This window comes from Microcebus murinus, chromosome 11, assembly GCF_040939455.1.
Source record: "Microcebus murinus isolate Inina chromosome 11, M.murinus_Inina_mat1.0, whole genome shotgun sequence".
NCBI classification, from domain to species: domain Eukaryota; kingdom Metazoa; phylum Chordata; class Mammalia; order Primates; family Cheirogaleidae; genus Microcebus; species Microcebus murinus.
The window spans coordinates 18,584,067-18,604,217 of record NC_134114.1 but is presented as its reverse complement, the minus strand read 5'-3'; the positions used below and the strand labels follow the sequence as shown (position 1 = coordinate 18,604,217).

The following is a 20,151-nucleotide window of genomic DNA, read 5'->3' as shown; positions in this document are numbered from 1 at the left end:
GCATCAGACAGACTCCAATTGAAAAACATTCTACAAAATAACTTGACCAGAATTCTTCAAAAGAGGCAAGGTCATGGAAGACAAAAAAGAAAAAGACGAAAGAGCTCTCACTGATTGGAGGAGAGTAAAGAGACATGACAATCAAATGCAAAGTGACATCTCTGGAAAAAAATGACTTTCATGGAAAAGCTGGTGAACTTTGAATAACATCAAGAATTTAGTTAATAGTAAAGTGATTAGAATGGTGTTTGTCATGCACTAAACTTTATAAGTGTGATTGTGAATTAAAAATAAAACACAAATTTACTGAAAGTTACACATTTACATATGATAGATCCTGAATTTTGACCAACACTATATGACCACTGAACTCTTCTTGTCTGTTTTTTGTATCTGGGTCATACTAATCTCAAAAAATGAACTAGGAAACAGTTCCACCTTTTCTTCTTTTCCAGAAGACTTTGCAGAAGATTAAAATTTTCTGCTCCATGAACATTCCTTGAAAACTATTCCAGCTACTGGATTGTATTTGGAAGGGGAGAATAGAACATTTTAAATCATGCTTTATTTCCTCTTTAGTAGGTTTTGGTATATTTTTAATTATTTTTAGGAATTTGTCACTACAGCTAAATATTCAATTTATTGGTATATTCAATTTTATTGGTATATATGTTAATAATATTCTCTAACCTTCACAATCTTGATATTCTCTCCTTTTTTTGTTAAATTCATTATACTACTCTTGCCTTTTCTCTCCTTTCCATAACAGTCTTGCCAGATATATGCTCATATTGTGAGCTCTTAGGGAAAAAAAAGAAAACCTTTTGGCATTTTTATTTTCTTTTTGGTGTATTTGTTTTCAACTTCATTAATTTCTGTCATTTTTATTATCTCCTATTCTTTGTCTGTGGCATTATAATGTCTTTCTTTTCTAGTTTCCTATGTTTAATTCTTAGCTCATTGATTTTAGCATCTCTTTCTTTATATACAAGCACGTCACATTATAAACTATCTTCTCGACTCAGTATCATTTTCTCTGTACCACGTTTTAATTTCTCTTCATTACTTTTTCAGTTGTAGGTGTTTTGTGGCTTTTATTGTCTTCACGTCTGTTACCTTTTAAAATATAGTTATTTTTAATTTTCTTCTTTTTAAATGTTTGAAAATATAAGGATTGAGTCTATCTTTTGCATATTAAACTCTAACTTAATTTTAGTATGGTCAAAAGATTTAGTAGATAGTGGTTTATTAAAATTAACTCAAACTTGCCTCATAACTTAGTACTTGATCAAGTTGAGTTAAATGTTTCACAGCTGCTTTAAAAGAATTTATATTCTCTAGATGGTACATTCAAGTTTTATATACATATTATCATATATTCACATATGTATACAATTATATATATTACTCAAATCATTCACATTCCTTGTCTTGTTACATATTCTATACATTTATAATTTTTTGTCTGGTTAACTGATCATTAATTTAAAAAGCATCAGTATGGCTGCTTTTCATATATGCTCTAGATTTGAGAATAGATAATAATTGTACTGAAGATTTTATCAGAAACCAGATTTTACATGACTTTATAAACAAAATGAAATCAAGCACTTAACATTAACAATAAGTACTTTCAGTGGAGCAGAGATATCATTTTTCGCTAAGAAGTAACAAATCAACTTACTGAGGTTCTGTTTCTATAAAATTTAGCTTGTTTTTTAGAGACAGAGCTCTATTGCCCAGGCTCAAATGAAGTGGCACTATCATAGCTCACTGTGGCCTGGGACTACAGGAACTTGCTACACTGCCTGTTTTTCTCTTGTGTTTGTTTGTCTGTTTTTGTAAACATAGGGTCTCACTATATTGCTCAGGCTGATCTTGAACCCTTGGGCTCAAGAGATCCTCTCACTTTGGCCTGCCAAAGTGCTGGGATTACAGGCATGAACCACTGCACCTGACCTAAAATTTAATTTTTTAAAGAAAGTTCTTGCAGTAAGCAGACTAGAATTTATGCTGTTCTATGGTAGAATCATAGGACTATATCAAAAAGAAGAGTATTCAGTTGCCAGGCAGACTTGTGTGAAAAATCTTTCATAAGGAGAGAAAACTTATTTGAAGTAAGAAAAGCATGTTGGAAAAATACAAAAGACCAATGCTAGCAGAATGACTGACAGGATGGAGGGGCTAAATTATGAAGGGCCAGTTTATGGATGTTTTATTTTATCTAGTATGTAATGGAAGTAATCAAAGACTTTTGAAGCACTGAGTAATTATTGATAAAATTAATGTTTTCAACAGGGTAATATGCCTACAGTGTGGGCTTAGAGTATCTAAGAATTGATTGGATTTGACCAAGCACAGAAATTAGTAGATCACTTAGGAAGCTTCTAACTGAGATACAATATACAAATAACTTATCCAATATACAAATTCTTATGTAGTGGATACTGCACTCAAAGAAACCCAATGGGAACATACTGGTAAAAAAAAAATAATCTATTGTCTATTTTCTATTACACTCTTGTGGTACATACAAATAAGTAAGTAGATAATATCATGTCTAGCAATGGAAAGTGACAGGAAGTGTGATTGGGAATGCTTTTTCATTAAGGTCATTTTCAGTTAGGTTATTAGTGAAAGGTTCTGAGAAGGTCCCAGTTGAGCAGACACCTGAAGGTAGCAAGAACGGGAACTATCGGAATATCCAGGGGACAGGTGCTCCAAGAAGAAGACTCAGCAAAGGCAAAGAGAGCCAGCAATACAGTAGCAAAGGAATGATTGAGAGTTGCTTTCACTAGTGTGTTACCAGAGATAGATGGAGCAAACGACAAAGAAAAATACAGGCTAAGAGACCAACTGTAGTATGATGGAAACTGAGTTCTCGTGATGTCTCTTAGAAAATGGCTTCCAAAACTGAGTGGATACGCATGCCTACCTGCATTTGTTTGTTAGGGCTGCCACAACAAAGTCCCACAGACTTGGTGGCTTAAACAACAGGCATTTATTTTCTCACAGGTCTAAGGAGCTAAACTTGTGAGAACAAGGTATCAACAGGCTCATTTCTTCTGAAGCCCCTCTCCTTGGCCCCTAAAAACACCCAGCCCTTTAGCAAACAGTGCCATTTTCTCAGATTTGGTAAACTGAATTATAATTATATGAGGGTAATGAGGAAGGAATTTTATGGGAGAGAAATAACATGAGAAAACATATAAAGTGATATAAGAAATCAAGTTTTGACCAGAAAACTCTGAAAGGTCCAGTTGGGTGCAAATCTTTCATGGAAGTGACTAAAAGCAAAATACAATAGGAAAAATATACTCAGACAAGATCATGACTAGCTAAGAGGTTTAGACTTTATTATGTGTACTAAGGAGAATTACTTAAGGTTTATGAGCAAGAAGGTGCTATAATCAGGAGTGTGCTTCAGGTCGATTAATCCGTCAGAGATATGTAGTTTATGATCAGGTGCTAAGACATAAATCTCATTAGCACTTCTAGGTACACCAAGGGCTTAGATAAATTCTTGTTTTGTTCTGTAATGAAGGGGAATTTGTCAGAATTTAGTGTTTTTGCTCTGACACTGTGAAGGACATCTTTTATCTCTCCCATACACTACCCTTTGTTTCTGCTGTCACAAACTGAAATAGGATTCCTATCCATTATGGCTGATTTCGTGGGCTTTTGTAATGTTCTGCTCTACAGCCAAAATAAATAACTAAATGTAGCATAGTAAAAACAATTAAATAGAAACATTTAAGGTATATACTGTGGTTTGTTGTGATTGTATAATCACACATAGGTCCACAAAATACGATTAGGAGTTGATTTTCATTATTCATAATATACACAGACCAAAGCTCCCAAAGTTACACTTTTCCTGGTCCTAGACCTTACTATAATGTTATCACATTATATGTATTCAACCCTTGAACTAGTCAACATTGAGAGTTGCTTTCACTAGTGTGTTACCAGAGATAGATGGAGCAAACAACAAAGAAAAATACAGGCTAAGAGACCAACTGTAGTATGATGGAAACTGAGTTCTCGTGATGTCTCTTAGGAAATGGCTTCCAAAACTGAGTGGATATGCATGCCTGTAGAGTTTAAGATTTATAATATTCTCTCATATACATTTTTACTTTTGAAATTCTATTGAGAAATCTGTCTATACCTATCTCTCTCTCTCTCTCTGTCTCTATTCTTTTCTTTATACTTTACAGATACTATCCATCTTCGGGTTCTCGAATCTTCCCCAGTTGGCACAGCCATTGGAAGTGTAAAAGCAACTGATGCTGACACTGGGAAAAATGCTGAAGTAGAATACCGAATTATTGATGGTGATGGAACTGATATGTTTGACATCATAACTGAGAAGGACACACAGGAAGGCATCATAACTGTGAAAAAGGTGCACAGCATCAGTACAAATAAGCATCTGTGTGTTTTAAGAGTAGAGATATCATTGTGTACTATTCACTCATGTATTATCCATTAAGAAATATCACTGGTATGTTCAAAAATATAACTTATATTGTGCACAAATAAGAGGAACATAAAGCCAAAGAGCTCCTTAAACATTTTGACCACTGTTTTTGTTGGCTGAAACATGAAATCTGAGATTTTACAAAATTTAAAAGGAAAGTTAATGTATGTGTTATTATATTACAGAGTTATGTTAATAAAAAGCCAACCATAATAACATTGTTTAGTTAAAAAAAATAGTTAATAGCTAATAATGGCAATGTAGATCATCATAGTACATAGAAAGTAGCAAGCCATCTATCCAGATGTATGACTCAACAATTAGAGTTACTAATAAAAGGGATGGCATAGAGTGGAACATAATTGTTCACATTTTCCCATCTGCTATATAAATTAAAATTTTCTGCTAGCATATGCTCAGTGATACAATTTAAAGGTAACTAGTTGTTTACTGTAGAGTCAGTTCAGTTACTATCATTATAAGATAAAAATAAGGCACAGTAAAATTTAGATTCCAATGAAATGTCACACACAAAGTAGTCACTGAGCCACTGATCAATAATAAAACTATCCTGAGATTCTCTTACAAGGCACAAGGGACACAACCAACTGTTATTACATGGACAATGACTAGTAAATGGCAAAGCAGCTGTCTTGTTTTTCATGACCAGGTAGCAACAGTAATGCAAATAAAATCTGGTGCTTCTCAGAATAAAAAGGAAGATTGAGGGAATTTGAGCCAACAATGTCTTTTATCTGTTAGCAAAACATATTTTTTAAAGTGGGTGAGATATGAGGTACCAGATTTTATACTTGTGAAAGTTAAGCTATATTAATATTTAAGGTCCTGTTTTTGTTTCATAATGTAACCTAATTACCATACTACTATCAAAGTTTTTCTCTTTTCTAATTATATGAGGTTTTCCTTATCTTGAATGTTTTATGTAACTGTTGAAAGTTTTATATTAGTCTTCAAAATTTCATAGTTTACATAACACTATAAGCCTATTACATTGACTGGAAATACCACCATATAAATTTAAAAAGATAATTGAATTTTTGCATAGAAAAATTTAGCAGTAGCCAACACTTCAGTACATGCACATTTACACACACACACACAATCCACCAGCTTATTTTTCATAAAGAGTCACCACCTTATGAATATCCATACTAACTTTTCCAAGATTTAAAATCTCATCTGCCTATGTTCCGGGGCATTAACTATTGAATACATAAAAAGTAAAAGTTGAATCCAAAATGATATGTAAAAATTATATTATTATTTGCATTACTCTTTTGAACTTATAACTAATAAACAACTTGACAGAAGTCAACTATGACTTAAAAATCATAGTGTAACTTTGAGGCAGCATGTCACCTAACTCCCCTCACTCTAACTTTATGACTTATTATCTCTTTCTGCAGCCACTTGACTATGAGAGCCGAAGACTTTATACTCTTAAGGTTGAAGCAGAAAATACCCATGTGGATCCACGTTTTTATTACTTGGGACCATTTAAAGATACTACAATAGTGAAAATCTCTATAGAAGATGTGGATGAACCTCCTGTTTTTAGCAGAGCCTCGTATCTGTTTGAGGTTCATGAAGATATTGAAGTGGGCACAATTATTGGTACCGTTATGGCAAGGGATCCAGATTCGATTTCCAGCCCCATTAGGTAATTATGCCTGAGTTGAAAATGAAAAGGAAAAGGAAAGGAGTTGAAATACTTATAGAGATCATGAAATTACATTTAAAACATTTAATGCAATTAAAGATACCAGAGTCTCCCCATAAGTTGTACATACATTTGGTGAGCACAGTGTTTCAAGTAAATTATTTCTAAATGTTTTTGTGTATGGCTTGCATAAGCCTCATAGTTTGCTTATTCTTATCATGCCCATTAGGCCGAATCATCATCTGATTGTCTTCTTAAGGTGTCTGTTGTTCTGACCCCTGGTAAAGATCGAAGGCACTACGTCAGCTCTGTGTTTATAGTGGAACCAAATTACTATATTTGTGCTTCCAAGTTATTAAATAATATGTGAGGTTGACTGAGAGAAGTTTTTACAGTTAAAAAGAAGGTAATAACAATGCTGCACTGTGGTCACATTATTATTTTAGACACTCTTATACTCCATTCATCAAAGTGGGAAGTTTTGTTTTGTTTTGATTTTCATGGTTTTGTGCCTGTTTCAAAAATATTATAACATCCCAGAAATATTAGTCATTTCAATATTTTTTTTGCTTTTCTTTTTTATAGCATAGTAAAAACATATGAGATGTGACAAATCCATTAAAATGTGAAAGACTTAAAGTTTTCATTGTTGTTTGTTCTATCACTTTAAAGAAATACAGATATCTACATACAATGTTCAACATCAAAATGAATGCTTTAATCTGTTAGTCTATCATGTGTTTAGGATTTCATCTGTTTCCCTGACTTTGCCCATTTTTCCACATGATCCAGTCATGTATGAGTTCAGATGATTATTGTGTAATCTCTGAGCACACTCTCCTCTGACTCTTACTTATGCAGCTACATAAAGTAGGGAACCTCTGATTTCATGTTCTATGGGACTCTAGCTAGACTTAAGTTAAAAATTCTATAGGGTATGACATTTCTTCAGTAAAGTCATATATATATATGATATATATATATTGCTCTTTTATTTATGTAATTTATGTATTTATGCTCTTTTATTTATGTAATTTTACAAAAATATGTTTTCTTATATTCACACCCAGCATTACAAGCTACACATTGGCAGAAGAAACCTGAACATGGTAATCATGTAGAGTTTCCATATGCCAGAATGACTTTCCCATAAATGCCTCTTCCCTAATTCATTTTATCTTTATCTAAATTGCTGCATTTCTTGGATTTTTTTCCTCAGATGCTTTCATAGAACCAATATATGCAATCAATTTTTCCCATTAAATAATTATCAAGCTTTTCCTTTGCAGAGATCCTAACTGACTTTAGCAGGCTATGATCTGTGTTCTTGATTTTAAAATGAACTTTTTAAAAAATAAAATAGGATATTTTTGATGAGTTAAATTAATGCCAACTGGCATTATTAAATTGCAGTATCAAGATATTTCTCCATACAATGATTTAAATTTTGCTTCTGCCTATAGACTGATGGTTATTATATATCAACATATATCTGTGGATATCTAAAATAAAATAAAATAAAACGTTTAATGAGGATTCAGGCCTAAGAACCAGGAGGAAAGAATAAATTTATATATATGATATGCAACAGAATTAATGACTGCATTGCTTATTAAGGGCAGACCGTACACCATGACGGTTGTTATATATGTTAACTTTATATTAACTTGTAGAAAATGCAAATGAATATTCTTGGATGTTATTCTTTTGTTAATATATGTGCATACACACACACACATATATTTAAAGAAATAAAATAGCTTTACTAGTGCAATGTATTTATGGGATGGATCATACTGGACATGTTACAAACTATGCCATGTGTTGTGAAGAGTATTAATGCAATAATCAAAGGGATTTACTTAAAATGTGTGCTCTGGAAATGATTTTTAAAGGGAAAATGAAAGTTAACACATATAATTTGACAATAGAGAATTGCAAAATATAATTATACTTTCAATTGTATTTGAAAAAGAAGAGCTGTGATCTCTCTGTATCTTCAAGGTAATGTCACATAATATTCTAAATTCTATCATTATTTCTTTGAACTACAAGAAATAATTAGGAAAGAACACACATAAAATGAATTCTGCAATGTCAGTGATGCATGATTGATTCGTATTTCGCAACTTTATGTCATATTCCCACAGAAATAAGGAACCTTACTATTTGCTAAATGCCAAAGAATGCAGTCATTCTTTCTTTCATTTAACAAATATTTGTTAACCATATCAGATATTAACTTGTTTCTCAAGGAGTTCTAAATGTATTAGGGAAGAAGATTCAGTATGAGAATCAAATAATATTTGTTGAGTGCCTACTAGAGTATAGTGCTTGGAATTTTCGTGTTTTATTCTCTGTTTGAAATGTTAGATGAAATAAATTCCCAATACAATGTGGTAAATGGAAAAGATGAGTGGTACAAGATGCTTTATGATGGAAGGGAACAAATAGCTTCTACTTTAGATAATCATGAAGGAGTAAAAGGAGGAGGTGAAATTTATGTTGGTTTTTTCAATAGGAAAATAATTTTGTCAACTTGGGATGAAATTTGAAAATCATTCTACATGTCGGAATACAATTATTTGCTTTTTTTGTGAATGGCAAAACATGCAGTTTGATAAATATAATGGGATTTATTCCAACTATATCAACAAGATTGACAAACCTAGTGTTAACTTTAGATGACATCCAACACCATTCATGTTATCAGTTTGCAGCATAGTTTCTATTTTTAAAATATATATAGACTTTATTTGATACAAATATATGAAACTCATATCCCAAGCTTTTTATTTTTAAAATATCATGAATTAAAAGTTATACATTTTATAATGATACATGTGATTAAGGAACAGATGCTACATGGGTATCATACCATGAAGCCACTAAACACCATAATGAGATGATGACCTTGATGACTTTGATGAAACTAAAGTTGATGACTTTGATGAAACTAATGTTGTCTCCAATTTTCTCACTAACAAAAAAAAACTCAGCTTCTGGGAATGATCTTTTGCAATAGATCCTTGTAGTTATTTTTCAATAGAACTCTTAATAACCAAATAAAATCAGTTGGTAATGTAAACACCAATAATACCAACTATTGTTGCCAAATGCATTAAAGTGAGTTGAATGTATATGTCATTAGATAATTATTTAAATAATACAAACATTCTGAAGACTAGCATTCGAATGCACAACAAAATGTCAGTGTATGTCTTGGGGAGAGAGTATGTGTGATGCTGATAAATCAATGAAATCGTCTACATTCTAGATCACTACTGTGTTCTTTCAATGATATGTGCGTCTGTGCATTTTGACATTTTCTCCTGCAAACCATTGGTAATACTTGCATTGTTTTTCTCTGCCCTCTATATTCAGATTTTCCTTGGATCGCCATACTGACCTTGATAGGATCTTTAACATACATTCTGGAAATGGATCCCTTTATACATCAAAACCTCTTGACCGTGAACTATCTCAATGGCACAATCTTACTGTTATAGCTGCTGAAATCAGTAAGATGAATTTTATGTATATAATATATATTTATATATTTATATTATATACTTTATTTTATGCATTTCAAGATATATTAATAGTCCTTAATTTATGTTAAAATAATTTATTCTCATTGAACACACAAATGTTAATTTTAATCTAAGTTTTTAAAAGACTTCTCAGCACTTATAATTTTTTTCAATATTTCCTGTGTCTATACACAGAGGCATATCTATAGGTATTGTAGAAGAAACAAAGTTTTATCTGTTTTTTTTTAAGGATTTTGGCTGTGTCTAATAATTAAATTGGCAGAAAACAGATTAAAGGGAGAAAAACATATCCATTTATTTAATATAAATTTTACATGACACAGGAGCCCAAATGAGGAAATAAAGACCCCAAATAAATGGCAAAACGGAAATGTTTTTATACTGGATAAATAAAGAGAAGCAATTGTAGACACAAGTAATTCAATGTATATGGGGAGGGTAAATAGAGAAAATAATTTTTTTAACAAGATCTGTTTGTATAGAATTTTCTTGGCTTCAACTTCCCATTTTTGATGATAAAAATATTTCCTCCTCTGTGTTATTTTTCATTTGTATAGGAAGCACATCTTCCATATGAAGATTTTACCTCTTGCATTCAGTAAGAAAAAGAGTTAGAGCACCCTTCATGTTCCTGTTGCTTTTAAAAAAAAAAAAATTAGTTTGCTCAAAATAATCCTTATGCCAAACTGACATATTTTGGGATGACATATTTTGCCACTCTTCAGTATCTATAAATATACATTTAATATTAAATAATAAAAATGAGCTAATAGTATGAACTAAAGCTACTATTATTTGGGGAAAATGAAAAGTATTAAATTTGTTGCACACTATGAATTAGGGTCTTTGCTAAATGCTGGGTATGTATTATATCATTTCATCATAACAAACATATAAGTAGATATTATTACTTCTCTTTTACACATGTGGAAGCCAAAGGATATATTAGTAATCATAGTTAATATTAATCATATGTGCCAGGTATCATTTTAAAAATTTTAAATTTATTTTTCTTTTTCTAATATTATTGTTAACCTTATTTAACAGAGAAGGTACTAAAGCTTGAGGATATTATAACTCTCACAAAGTTATAATGCTGGGAATAGCAAATCTGGGATTTGAAACCATTCCAGTTCTAGATCCAATACTTGATTCCATACTAAATTTATATAATTTCATCCAACTAGAAATTGGCAGAACCAGGATTCCAAATGATATCTGTGCCTAATTGTGAAAGCTCTTGCCTATACATAGGACTAGCTGTATAATTTATGGAACTCATTGTAAAATAAAAATGTCAGGCTGCTTGTTAAAAATAAAAACAACAAGAAGAAATTTAAGACAGTAATAGCAGAGCACTAAAACAGGTGTGGGGCCCTGCTAAGAGTGACGCTCTGTGCAACTGCCCAGTTAACATGCCCATGACATCAGTCCGGCCTGCACATGCATGTACAAACCTGTTCACATTTTGATTTCCATATTGTGATGCAGGGATCCTCAAACTTTTTAAACAGGGGGCCAGTTCACTATCCATCAGAACTTTGGAGGGCCAGACTATAGTTTTAAAAGAACCATGAACAAATTCCTATGCACACTGCACATATCTTATCTTGAAGTAAAAAACAAACGGGCAAAAACACCCACATGTGGCCCATGGGCCGTAGTTTGAGGACACCTGTGTGATGTATATGGAATAGAGCAATTCTTGAACTGTTTTAAAAAGTAGCATTAATTTGGGACTGAATCATGGTGGAAAACTAAGCCCATAAATTCCATATCTGAAATACTAAGCTGAATCCACACTTACCAAGGTCACGTTATTTGAAGTAATCATTACAAGTTTTGGAAGGCAAAACATTGAGGCTGAATCACCAAGTTGTCTCAGAAGGATGGAACTAAGCTAGACAGATCATCAACAATAAATTAAAAGCCTTGAGATAAAATAATAGATTTAGTTTTTTTTTCCTGAAATCTGCATCTGAAATACAGATTAGCCCCAAATAATCCATTTTTTTTTTCATGGGGAGATATAAATGGCTATGCCTTTTAAGGCCAACTAGAGATTTTTGAGTTTTTCTTTTAAGGAAAGCTTTTATTTCTATATCTGTATCCATATCCCCATAGTTAGACGCACCCAACATGATCCAATCTGGTCATTTCAGAATCATGATTGTTTGTGCTCTCTGCTTGATTCAAGCCCAGTGAGCTAGGAATTGCATTTTCCATTTCAGATGCTTTGAGAAATTTAACTTCTAAAGCTAGTTGAAGTAATTACGATTCTGTAAAAAGCTAAGCCAATTACTTCTTTTTAAGAGCTGAACCTATTTTTGGCCTGTAAATGAAATCAGTCTATGGAGCAACTACTGAAAATGCCTACCTGCCAACCTACAAGCCGTCAGGGTCCCATTATGCTGTTCTGGGTATTAAATGCAATGAGGATGAGAGGGAAGCAGCAAAGAGGGAACTGTTTCTACTAGACTTAAAATACCGGCCTTATGGAGTATCATGCACCAAGCCCAGAGCACAGCAAAATCATGTATAAATGTACTTCTTACCAACATGTGTCCAGGCCCTGCCTCTGACTAATTATACATTCCACAGCAATATATCATACCATATAGCAAGTACTACTGCAGGTAATTATTTAGTGTATTATACCATGGAATAACTTCTCTTTTTCTTCTTTAAAAAATATTTTCCAATACCATGTGATGAATAGAAACACCTAAAATTAAGATCACAATCAATGACTTAATAATATAGTTGGGATTTTAGAACACATTTGTTATAGGAACCAAATAATTCCTCTAATCACATCTGAAAATTTAACTATAATCATTGCAATACATTCTGAGGACAATAAAGCAAAGTTATAACTAAAGGACTCCATTATTTATACCTTATTCCTTATTAGTGGAAATTCTTACCCTAAGCAGGTAGAAAAGTCGAATCCTTTTAGAGCCAAGTTTTTCTAGATAATGATTTAAATTTTCTCTATTTGGTGGTATGAAAAGCCTGTGGATGCAAATACATGGCTTCACCTTAGGACATACATTTTAAGATCCTTTATTACTGATACATTCTTGCCACAGTAGTTTCCCTGAAGGACATTGATGGAGACCTAGGTGGTAAATATATGCTAGCTAATATTCAGTATGATTCTTCCTTGGGATGCTTTATATTAATACTTTTATTTATACATAAGCTGCAGCATCTGCCAGCAAAAAGATTAGTGCAAGCACCATTTTTTTTTTTTTTTTAAATAGGTGACTCCAGGCCTGATGCTTTACAAAAACACATTCATCCCTGTGGATTTTGCTTTTGATTTGAAGAGCCTTGAGTTATTTGTGAAGGGGCTGGAGGATCTCCATACTGTGTTATGAAAGGCGATGACAATGCAATTTTTAGATATGAAACTTTTCTCTCTCTTGGCTTCTGTGGCATAGTTAGAAAGTGAATTACTACTAACAAGAGTTATTTTTATGTCAAGACTTTATACTGAAAGAAAATATTTTGTTAATGTCCACTCACTATATAAGTGAGTTAAAGAGCACATTCTAAAATATATGGAAGAAGCATAGCTTTCCACTCTTCTCCATAGCAACAAGTAACTAGGGACTAGAGGGTCCATTTGTAGGTGAGCATTCTGCCTCTGGGTATTAGCAAATGTTCCATGAATAGAGGATGTAGAAAAATAATGGGATAGCATTTTTCTCCTTTTTTTTTCTGTCCTCCTCACTTCCCAAATGCGCCCCTCTTCAGACTCATATGAACGATATAGGAAAGCAACTCAACACATTTTTATTGTGTGAATGCTTTGTGTGGAGAAAGATAGCATAAGCTCTTAAGTAACATAAGGAAATGAAGAAGATATGCTAGTGATAAGAAAGATGATTGTAATGATAGTAGTTCACAATTATTGCTGATCATCAAACTGAAACTTTGATAAGAACTTTCATGCATTAACTCCTAATCTTCCAAATAACTCCATGACATTGGAGGATCTACTTTTACTTTTATTGCATAAACTAAGGCATTGGAGAGGTGGAGTGAATTGGCTGAAGTATCACAGTAAATGAGTGGTGGACTTGGGAACCAAGGCACCTCAGTTTGACTCCAGGGGCTGAACTCTTAACCATGTGAACAATATGCAACAATATATGAGCCAATGTGATGTTAGAACATGACGACTGAAAAAATATATGTGGGTTAAGAAGACTGCAGTAAGATTTAAAGGGAGTGTTAAAGAAGGGGAGGAATTTTAAATTTTCTCTTGGGAAAAGGAAGGAAAGGTAAACATACTTCAAATGGTTTTAGAATTCTGTCTTCCTTTAAACTACTTCAGCCTTGTAAATATATCCCTGCTGAGTAATCAGTTCTTACATATTATTTTTAAAAATACTGATTTCATTATTTTAGTAACAGTGCAATTAGGTAGAGAGAACTAGAGGGGGATTAATTCTTTTGAGAATTTGTATTTGTATGTGACAATGTATTTTACCTTTCTGTCTGAAAATTATTTAGAGGAAATTAAAAGTCCAGATAAACTTTACAAGGTTAAATGGTATTACCCATAACCCATATTGATAGATACTATTTAATAAAATTGCTACTGTCCCTCAGCTCTTCTGCTGTTGTTTTGTTTTCAGTTAATTATCTCCTTTCTCATTTTATATTGCTCTTCAGCTACACTTTGATGAAGTTCACACAGAAGTTTAGCTTTGTCCAAAGACTGAGATATTGATGTCATGAAGGCTGATGGATATAAACTGAATTTAAGATGTAAATATGCTCTCAGATATCAGTAGAAATGCCTAGAAAAATCCATAATGGAAATAGTGCAATTATGACTAATACAATGTTGTTATTCAAAGCTAAGTTAAATAAAGAGATATTTATGTTTTTAAATGCCATTTACAAATCAAAACAATTTGAAAACACATCTTTTTATGTGAAAACTTTGATGCTCTAATTTTAGCATTTGTAGCCAAAAATATGATTAATGTATTCTTTGTTATTATTGAGCTAATTTGGAAACAAAATTTTTATAAATCAGACTGGATTTGAAATGGTACCAGTAATGACATTATGAAATAAATAATTTGAACCTTTATATTTCATTGTAAATTTTCCACCCAATTGTAAAACAAGTAGCCATATTTTTAAATGATCAAAAAGAACCTAGAAAGTAGCTATTAGAATACAGTTTAGTGCTAAAAGTGGTCAGGGGGTAGTTTTTACTATAACAATTACCACTTAGGATCTAGTGACTTTGGGAAAGTTACTAATTTATTTAAAACTACTTCTTCATGCAAAAAAATAGGTAAAGATTAAATGATATAATGATGCATAATAAGAATTCAATAAATATTTGTTCATATTTGTATATATGAACAGTAAGGACATAAATATAATATGGATTCAATGATATGGGCTTGTGTTTTTAACATGATTCTCCAAAATAATAATAGTACCCTTGCGTCCAGTAATAAGTGAATTCATGACTACTTAATTAGGCTCTGCAGTAATTTTCTTTATTGCATTTGCTCATTATGTTAGCAGAATGACTGCAATGTTTATTTGTATGTGAGCACTTAATATTCACAAGATGCCTATGTAAATTAAATCTGATGCACAAATGTGTCTTCCTAAACAAAATTTTCCTTCTCCTTTTCTAGATAATCCCAAAGAGACTACTCGTGTGGCTGTTTTTGTGAGAATTTTGGATGTTAATGACAATGCACCACAATTTGCTGTGTTCTATGACACTTTTGTATGTGAAAATGCCAGACCTGGACAGGTGAGCACCTATAGGATTGAAACTATGAAAAGATTTTAATTGCATGTTAAATGTTTTCTTTTTGTAATCTTGAGAGGAATGAATAAACAGATACACTCATATATACTCTCACTAATTCAAATTTTAAAACCTATTTTGGGAATGATAGTAAGAAGAGTTAAAAAAATAAAATAAATAAGAACCTGTGGCTTATATTTTTAAAAGTGAAAATATTTTAAATAGCAGTATGCCAGATTTCATATTTCCTTTGTAAAGTTCTAATGTGAAGATATTTTATCATCGCCACAAAAATGATAAGGTATAATAAGAAATAAATTTTAAAACTTTCAAAAATATAAATAAACCTCTAAAACCATTACTGTGCCATTAAATAAATATTGATAACTGCTAGAGAGATGGGAAATGAAATTTGGGGAGGACCCAGAGACAAATGTACAGAAGCAGCAGAACATTTAATCAATATTCCGATGTATATAAATATGATTTTGAGGTAAGGCAGCAGAATTCGCTTCTTAGCCTTATACATTGCATTTCACCATTACGGCAATACATAAAGTGCTTAATGACTTGGTTTTAGTCCTTTAAAACATTTTTCCTTCATCAGCTTTGTTTCTAATTCTTTAAGTTTTTTCCTCAGTGGACTCATTTTGTTGATTGAAAAGCTCCAGTGTATATGGCTGAAAGAAATGCTCATAATTGGTTTGAGTGCTATCTTCACAGAAGGAAGCTGCATGTTATAAATAATAATTGGAATCAAATGTGTTTTATTAAAGAAAGAGGAGCCATCAGAAAGTTGTATTGTATTTTGACATAATTTGATGCTCTTTATAAACATCAATGTCATTGTTACATTTTTATGCAAATTATATTGTAGAATAACTCAAATTCATTCTTTTGAAGATTCTAACAGGAATTCAATACCCTCTCTATTGTTTGAAAATGGTAAAATTGTTGCAGTTGGATTCATTTTTTTTTTTTTACTTAAAAATGTTATGGAAATGTTTACTTTGGAATATTTAAATGACTTAGCTTCTTCCCACTTACTTCTTAATGAAACAGTGCACATCCAAAAAATACCATTCCAAATAGTCCTCTGCTTGGCAGGCTCAGCATGATATAAGCTGAAGTCTTTTCTCTAAGAGATAAATTACCCACTTTGCTACTGCTGCATACACTGCTTTCTCTATGGTGGTTATTCTATTTGATTTTCAAAAGATATCTTTTCAAAGCATTTGAATCATTATAAATACTGATTTACAAATGTATTCAAAATATACAAAATAAGGGATTGTGCTTGTTTATTTTCCTTTTGCTTATTTTCTTTTTAACCGTGGCTGGCTCAGTAACTTCTCTACACTTTTTAGACATTTCAATAGTAGTTGGAATACTGAAGAAAATAATCAAATAAAAGATGATTTTAATAAAAAATGAGTTAGCCTTTCTTGACCAATTTGATAGGAAGAATATGATAAATAATTTTTGTTGAATTGGCTGCATGTGCAGTAGCCTCTCATACTAGTTATTTTTAATGAGACCAGTTTGTTAGATCTCACTTTGGTCACAGAGGCTGAAAATAATTTCTTGTTGAAATGAAACTGTTATATATTAACTGTTGGAATTCTAGGTTATGATATCCTAGCAGTCAAAGTCAAAGTGGTTATTTGATATAGTTGTTCTTCAATAAGCCTTTCTTGAAATTCATTTGTTAGCTTGGTCTTTCCTTCTAGGAAGGTAGGAACGTGTTTAGATGTCTGGGTGTGCTTTAGTTATTCATAGAGTATTTTAATCCACCCAATATTCTTTTGAACTAAGTGTTCTTTAAGAGTTGCACTTAGAATGACACGAGAGATGATTTCATTCATTTGGTGTGTGGACAAAATGAGAAAACAGAAATAAAACTAATTGCCATCCCTTCTCCTTTCTGTTCCCTGCTCTGGCCTATTCCCTGATCCAAGGGTAGAAGATTTTCTTTGTTGGAAAGAATGTAACTGCAGCTGATGAAATAGTAATAGTCCCTTCTTGTACTTAAATTAGGCTACTTGACTACTCACATTTTCCATCTCAGAGAGTGTTAGGGGACCTCAAAAGGAGGGATGAGAGAGGGCTAGATTTTTTTCTTCCACTTTCCCTCATTCATGCCTACTCCTTTAATTAATAAAACAAATTGTGATAATTTTTAATATCTGTGGGAAGAAAATAACATTTTTATCTCAAAGATTTCCCAAGAAGGCTCCCCAAGGAAAGATGCTGCTTATATTTACTCATCAACAGTATTTATCTAAGCAACTTATCAAACCAAATATCAACTAATAGCAACATCAAACCAAATAACTAAGCCTTTATCAAAGCAAAAATATCCCATTACATATTTTCCATAGAACAATGTTTATTTCCCTAACTGAAAAGTGTTCATTTTATTAGGACAAAGGCAATATTTCATCAACAAAATCTCCTAGGCTACCTACAGAAAAAACTAAAATATATTAAAATTAATAACTATATATTCTATATTATATCTAACATCTACAAAAAATATACTAACTTTAAATATCTTAAAATTCATTCATTATTCTATACCCTATTATAGTACAATTACTGAAACATCCTTCAAGTTCATTTAAGATTATTTTAGAATATCCAAGTAGAAATAAAAATTAATTATATTATTGCTTAGGGAGTAAAATATAAATCATGTATCTGTGTCTTTTCTTCATATGTTTAAAATGAATACTAGATATCACTAGTTTTTGTTTGTTTCCTAATTGTGGCAAACCCTTTTATTGGAATTGGATCAAAAATGAGTTTGTTTCCAAGAGAAACAAAATAGTGAAAAAAGCAAAAACAAAAATCAAAAACCAAAAAGGCTTACAGAGAGCCAGGAAACAATAGTTTTATCTCCTTTTTGCCAACTTCTGATTTCTATTACGACTCTTTATGGCACATTTACCAAAATAAGAGCACTGGGGTTTTTGAATGCAAAGTTGGAAATGGAAGGAAAGACTAGATTTGTAGGTAAATTCTGATATGAAGAAGTTGGACCACTACAAGTCAAGTTATGTCTTAGAGGGGAAAAAAGCTATATTGTAAAGGGAGTAAGTGACTCTATCTGCAATAGAGAAGTCTTAGGTGATAAAAATATAATATGATCTAGATTCTGCAACATGTGATTCTACTTCGTATCATCAATATGTTTGAATTATGTCTTTTATAAAATTTAATGAAAATATATAAATTGATCACTGATCTTTAAATGAACAGTGCTACAATCTATGATTAAAATAATAGTTTGATTGTTGATATTTTTGTAAATCTTTGTAATTTCTTATAGATACATGTGAAGTTGTGGTCATTTGTTTTCAGAAATGTATAATTCAGGTTCATAAAAATGAACTGAAATTGTAGTTGGTAAATTAATTTTGAGACAAAATATACAGGTACAAATGTATATTTTAGATATGATAGTTTTTATTTTAAAAGACTCTTAGCTCTATTTCTACATTTCATTCCTTTTTTGTATCTATGTGTGAATATTAACATATTAATCTTAATGACTAAGACTTTCCATTAGTATACTATCCTTTTTGGTATATATCCTATTTATGCCATTTATCCTCTTCAATATATTTTTAACAAATAATTATTTAAAAATGAAATCCTTTAGAGTGTACTTGACAGAAAAGAAATCAGCTAAGAAATGTTTTTGTCATTGAAGTGAAACCTCTTAAATAGTATTAGCTAACATTATTTTGACATTTGTATAATTCATTCATATGTTTATATTCTCTTATGGATATTTCTAATTCTTGTTTATATTTAATCTTAAATTACAGTTAAAATTCAAGTAGTTATTCTGCTATATTTTAACCAATTACTTTAAAATTATTCATAGTTTTAAATGATTTGTTCTTGCTGCTTGTTTCTAGACATTAAACACACATCTTTGGTTCAATTATATTCTTGTATCATTTTGAAATAAATGGTTAGCTCTGTAATTAAATAGGCTAGTGCCTCAAATTTATCACATTTTTATTGCTATGAGATACTTTAAAAAACTGTAGTTCACAACCCTTGGCCATTGACTGGTTGATACCAGTACTGGTTTATGGCCCATTAGGATTCGGGCCACACACAGGAGGTGAACAGCAAGTGAGCCAGTGAGGCTTCACCTGTGTTTACAGCCACTCCCAGTTGCCTGAGCTCTGCTTCACCCCATCCCCTATCCGTGGAAAAATTGTCTTCCATGAAACTGGTCCCTGGTGCCAAAAAGTTTGGGGACCACTGCTTTAAAAGAAATCTAATATAGATTAGTTATAATAATTTCTTTACTTTTTCTAATTATTTTGCATAATGCTTTGAACTTTAAATCTCTTGTTAAACCAATAAAGCAACAGCAACAAATATTCTCAACCAATATCCACACAATATTAAAGTGAGTTAATGCAGTAAAAAGTATATTCCTTTTAGTTAAGCATAATGGGTATCAATATACATATTTAACAACTACTGAAGCTCTCTTAAAAGTTAAAATATTAAAAAACATAAAAACTTATTATACATATACATTAAAGAATAAAAAAGGAATATATATGTAAAAAGTATATATCTGTTACATTTATATCATTATATATATGTT

At 31.6% G+C, this 20,151-nt stretch overlaps 1 protein-coding gene across 1 annotated transcript in view; it reads left to right on the top strand.

Annotated features, from left to right (window-relative positions):
- The window catches only part of CDH10 (cadherin 10), a 158,489-nt gene that overhangs the window by 130,218 nt on the left and 8,120 nt on the right, over positions 1-20,151 (top strand). Inside the window, exons 6-9 of the mRNA XM_012765179.3 lie at positions 4,221-4,408; positions 5,911-6,164; positions 9,549-9,685; positions 15,397-15,518. Coding sequence (XP_012620633.1) covers positions 4,221-4,408; positions 5,911-6,164; positions 9,549-9,685; positions 15,397-15,518 — 701 coding nt within the window. The remainder of the gene's footprint in view (positions 1-4,220; positions 4,409-5,910; positions 6,165-9,548; positions 9,686-15,396; positions 15,519-20,151) is intronic.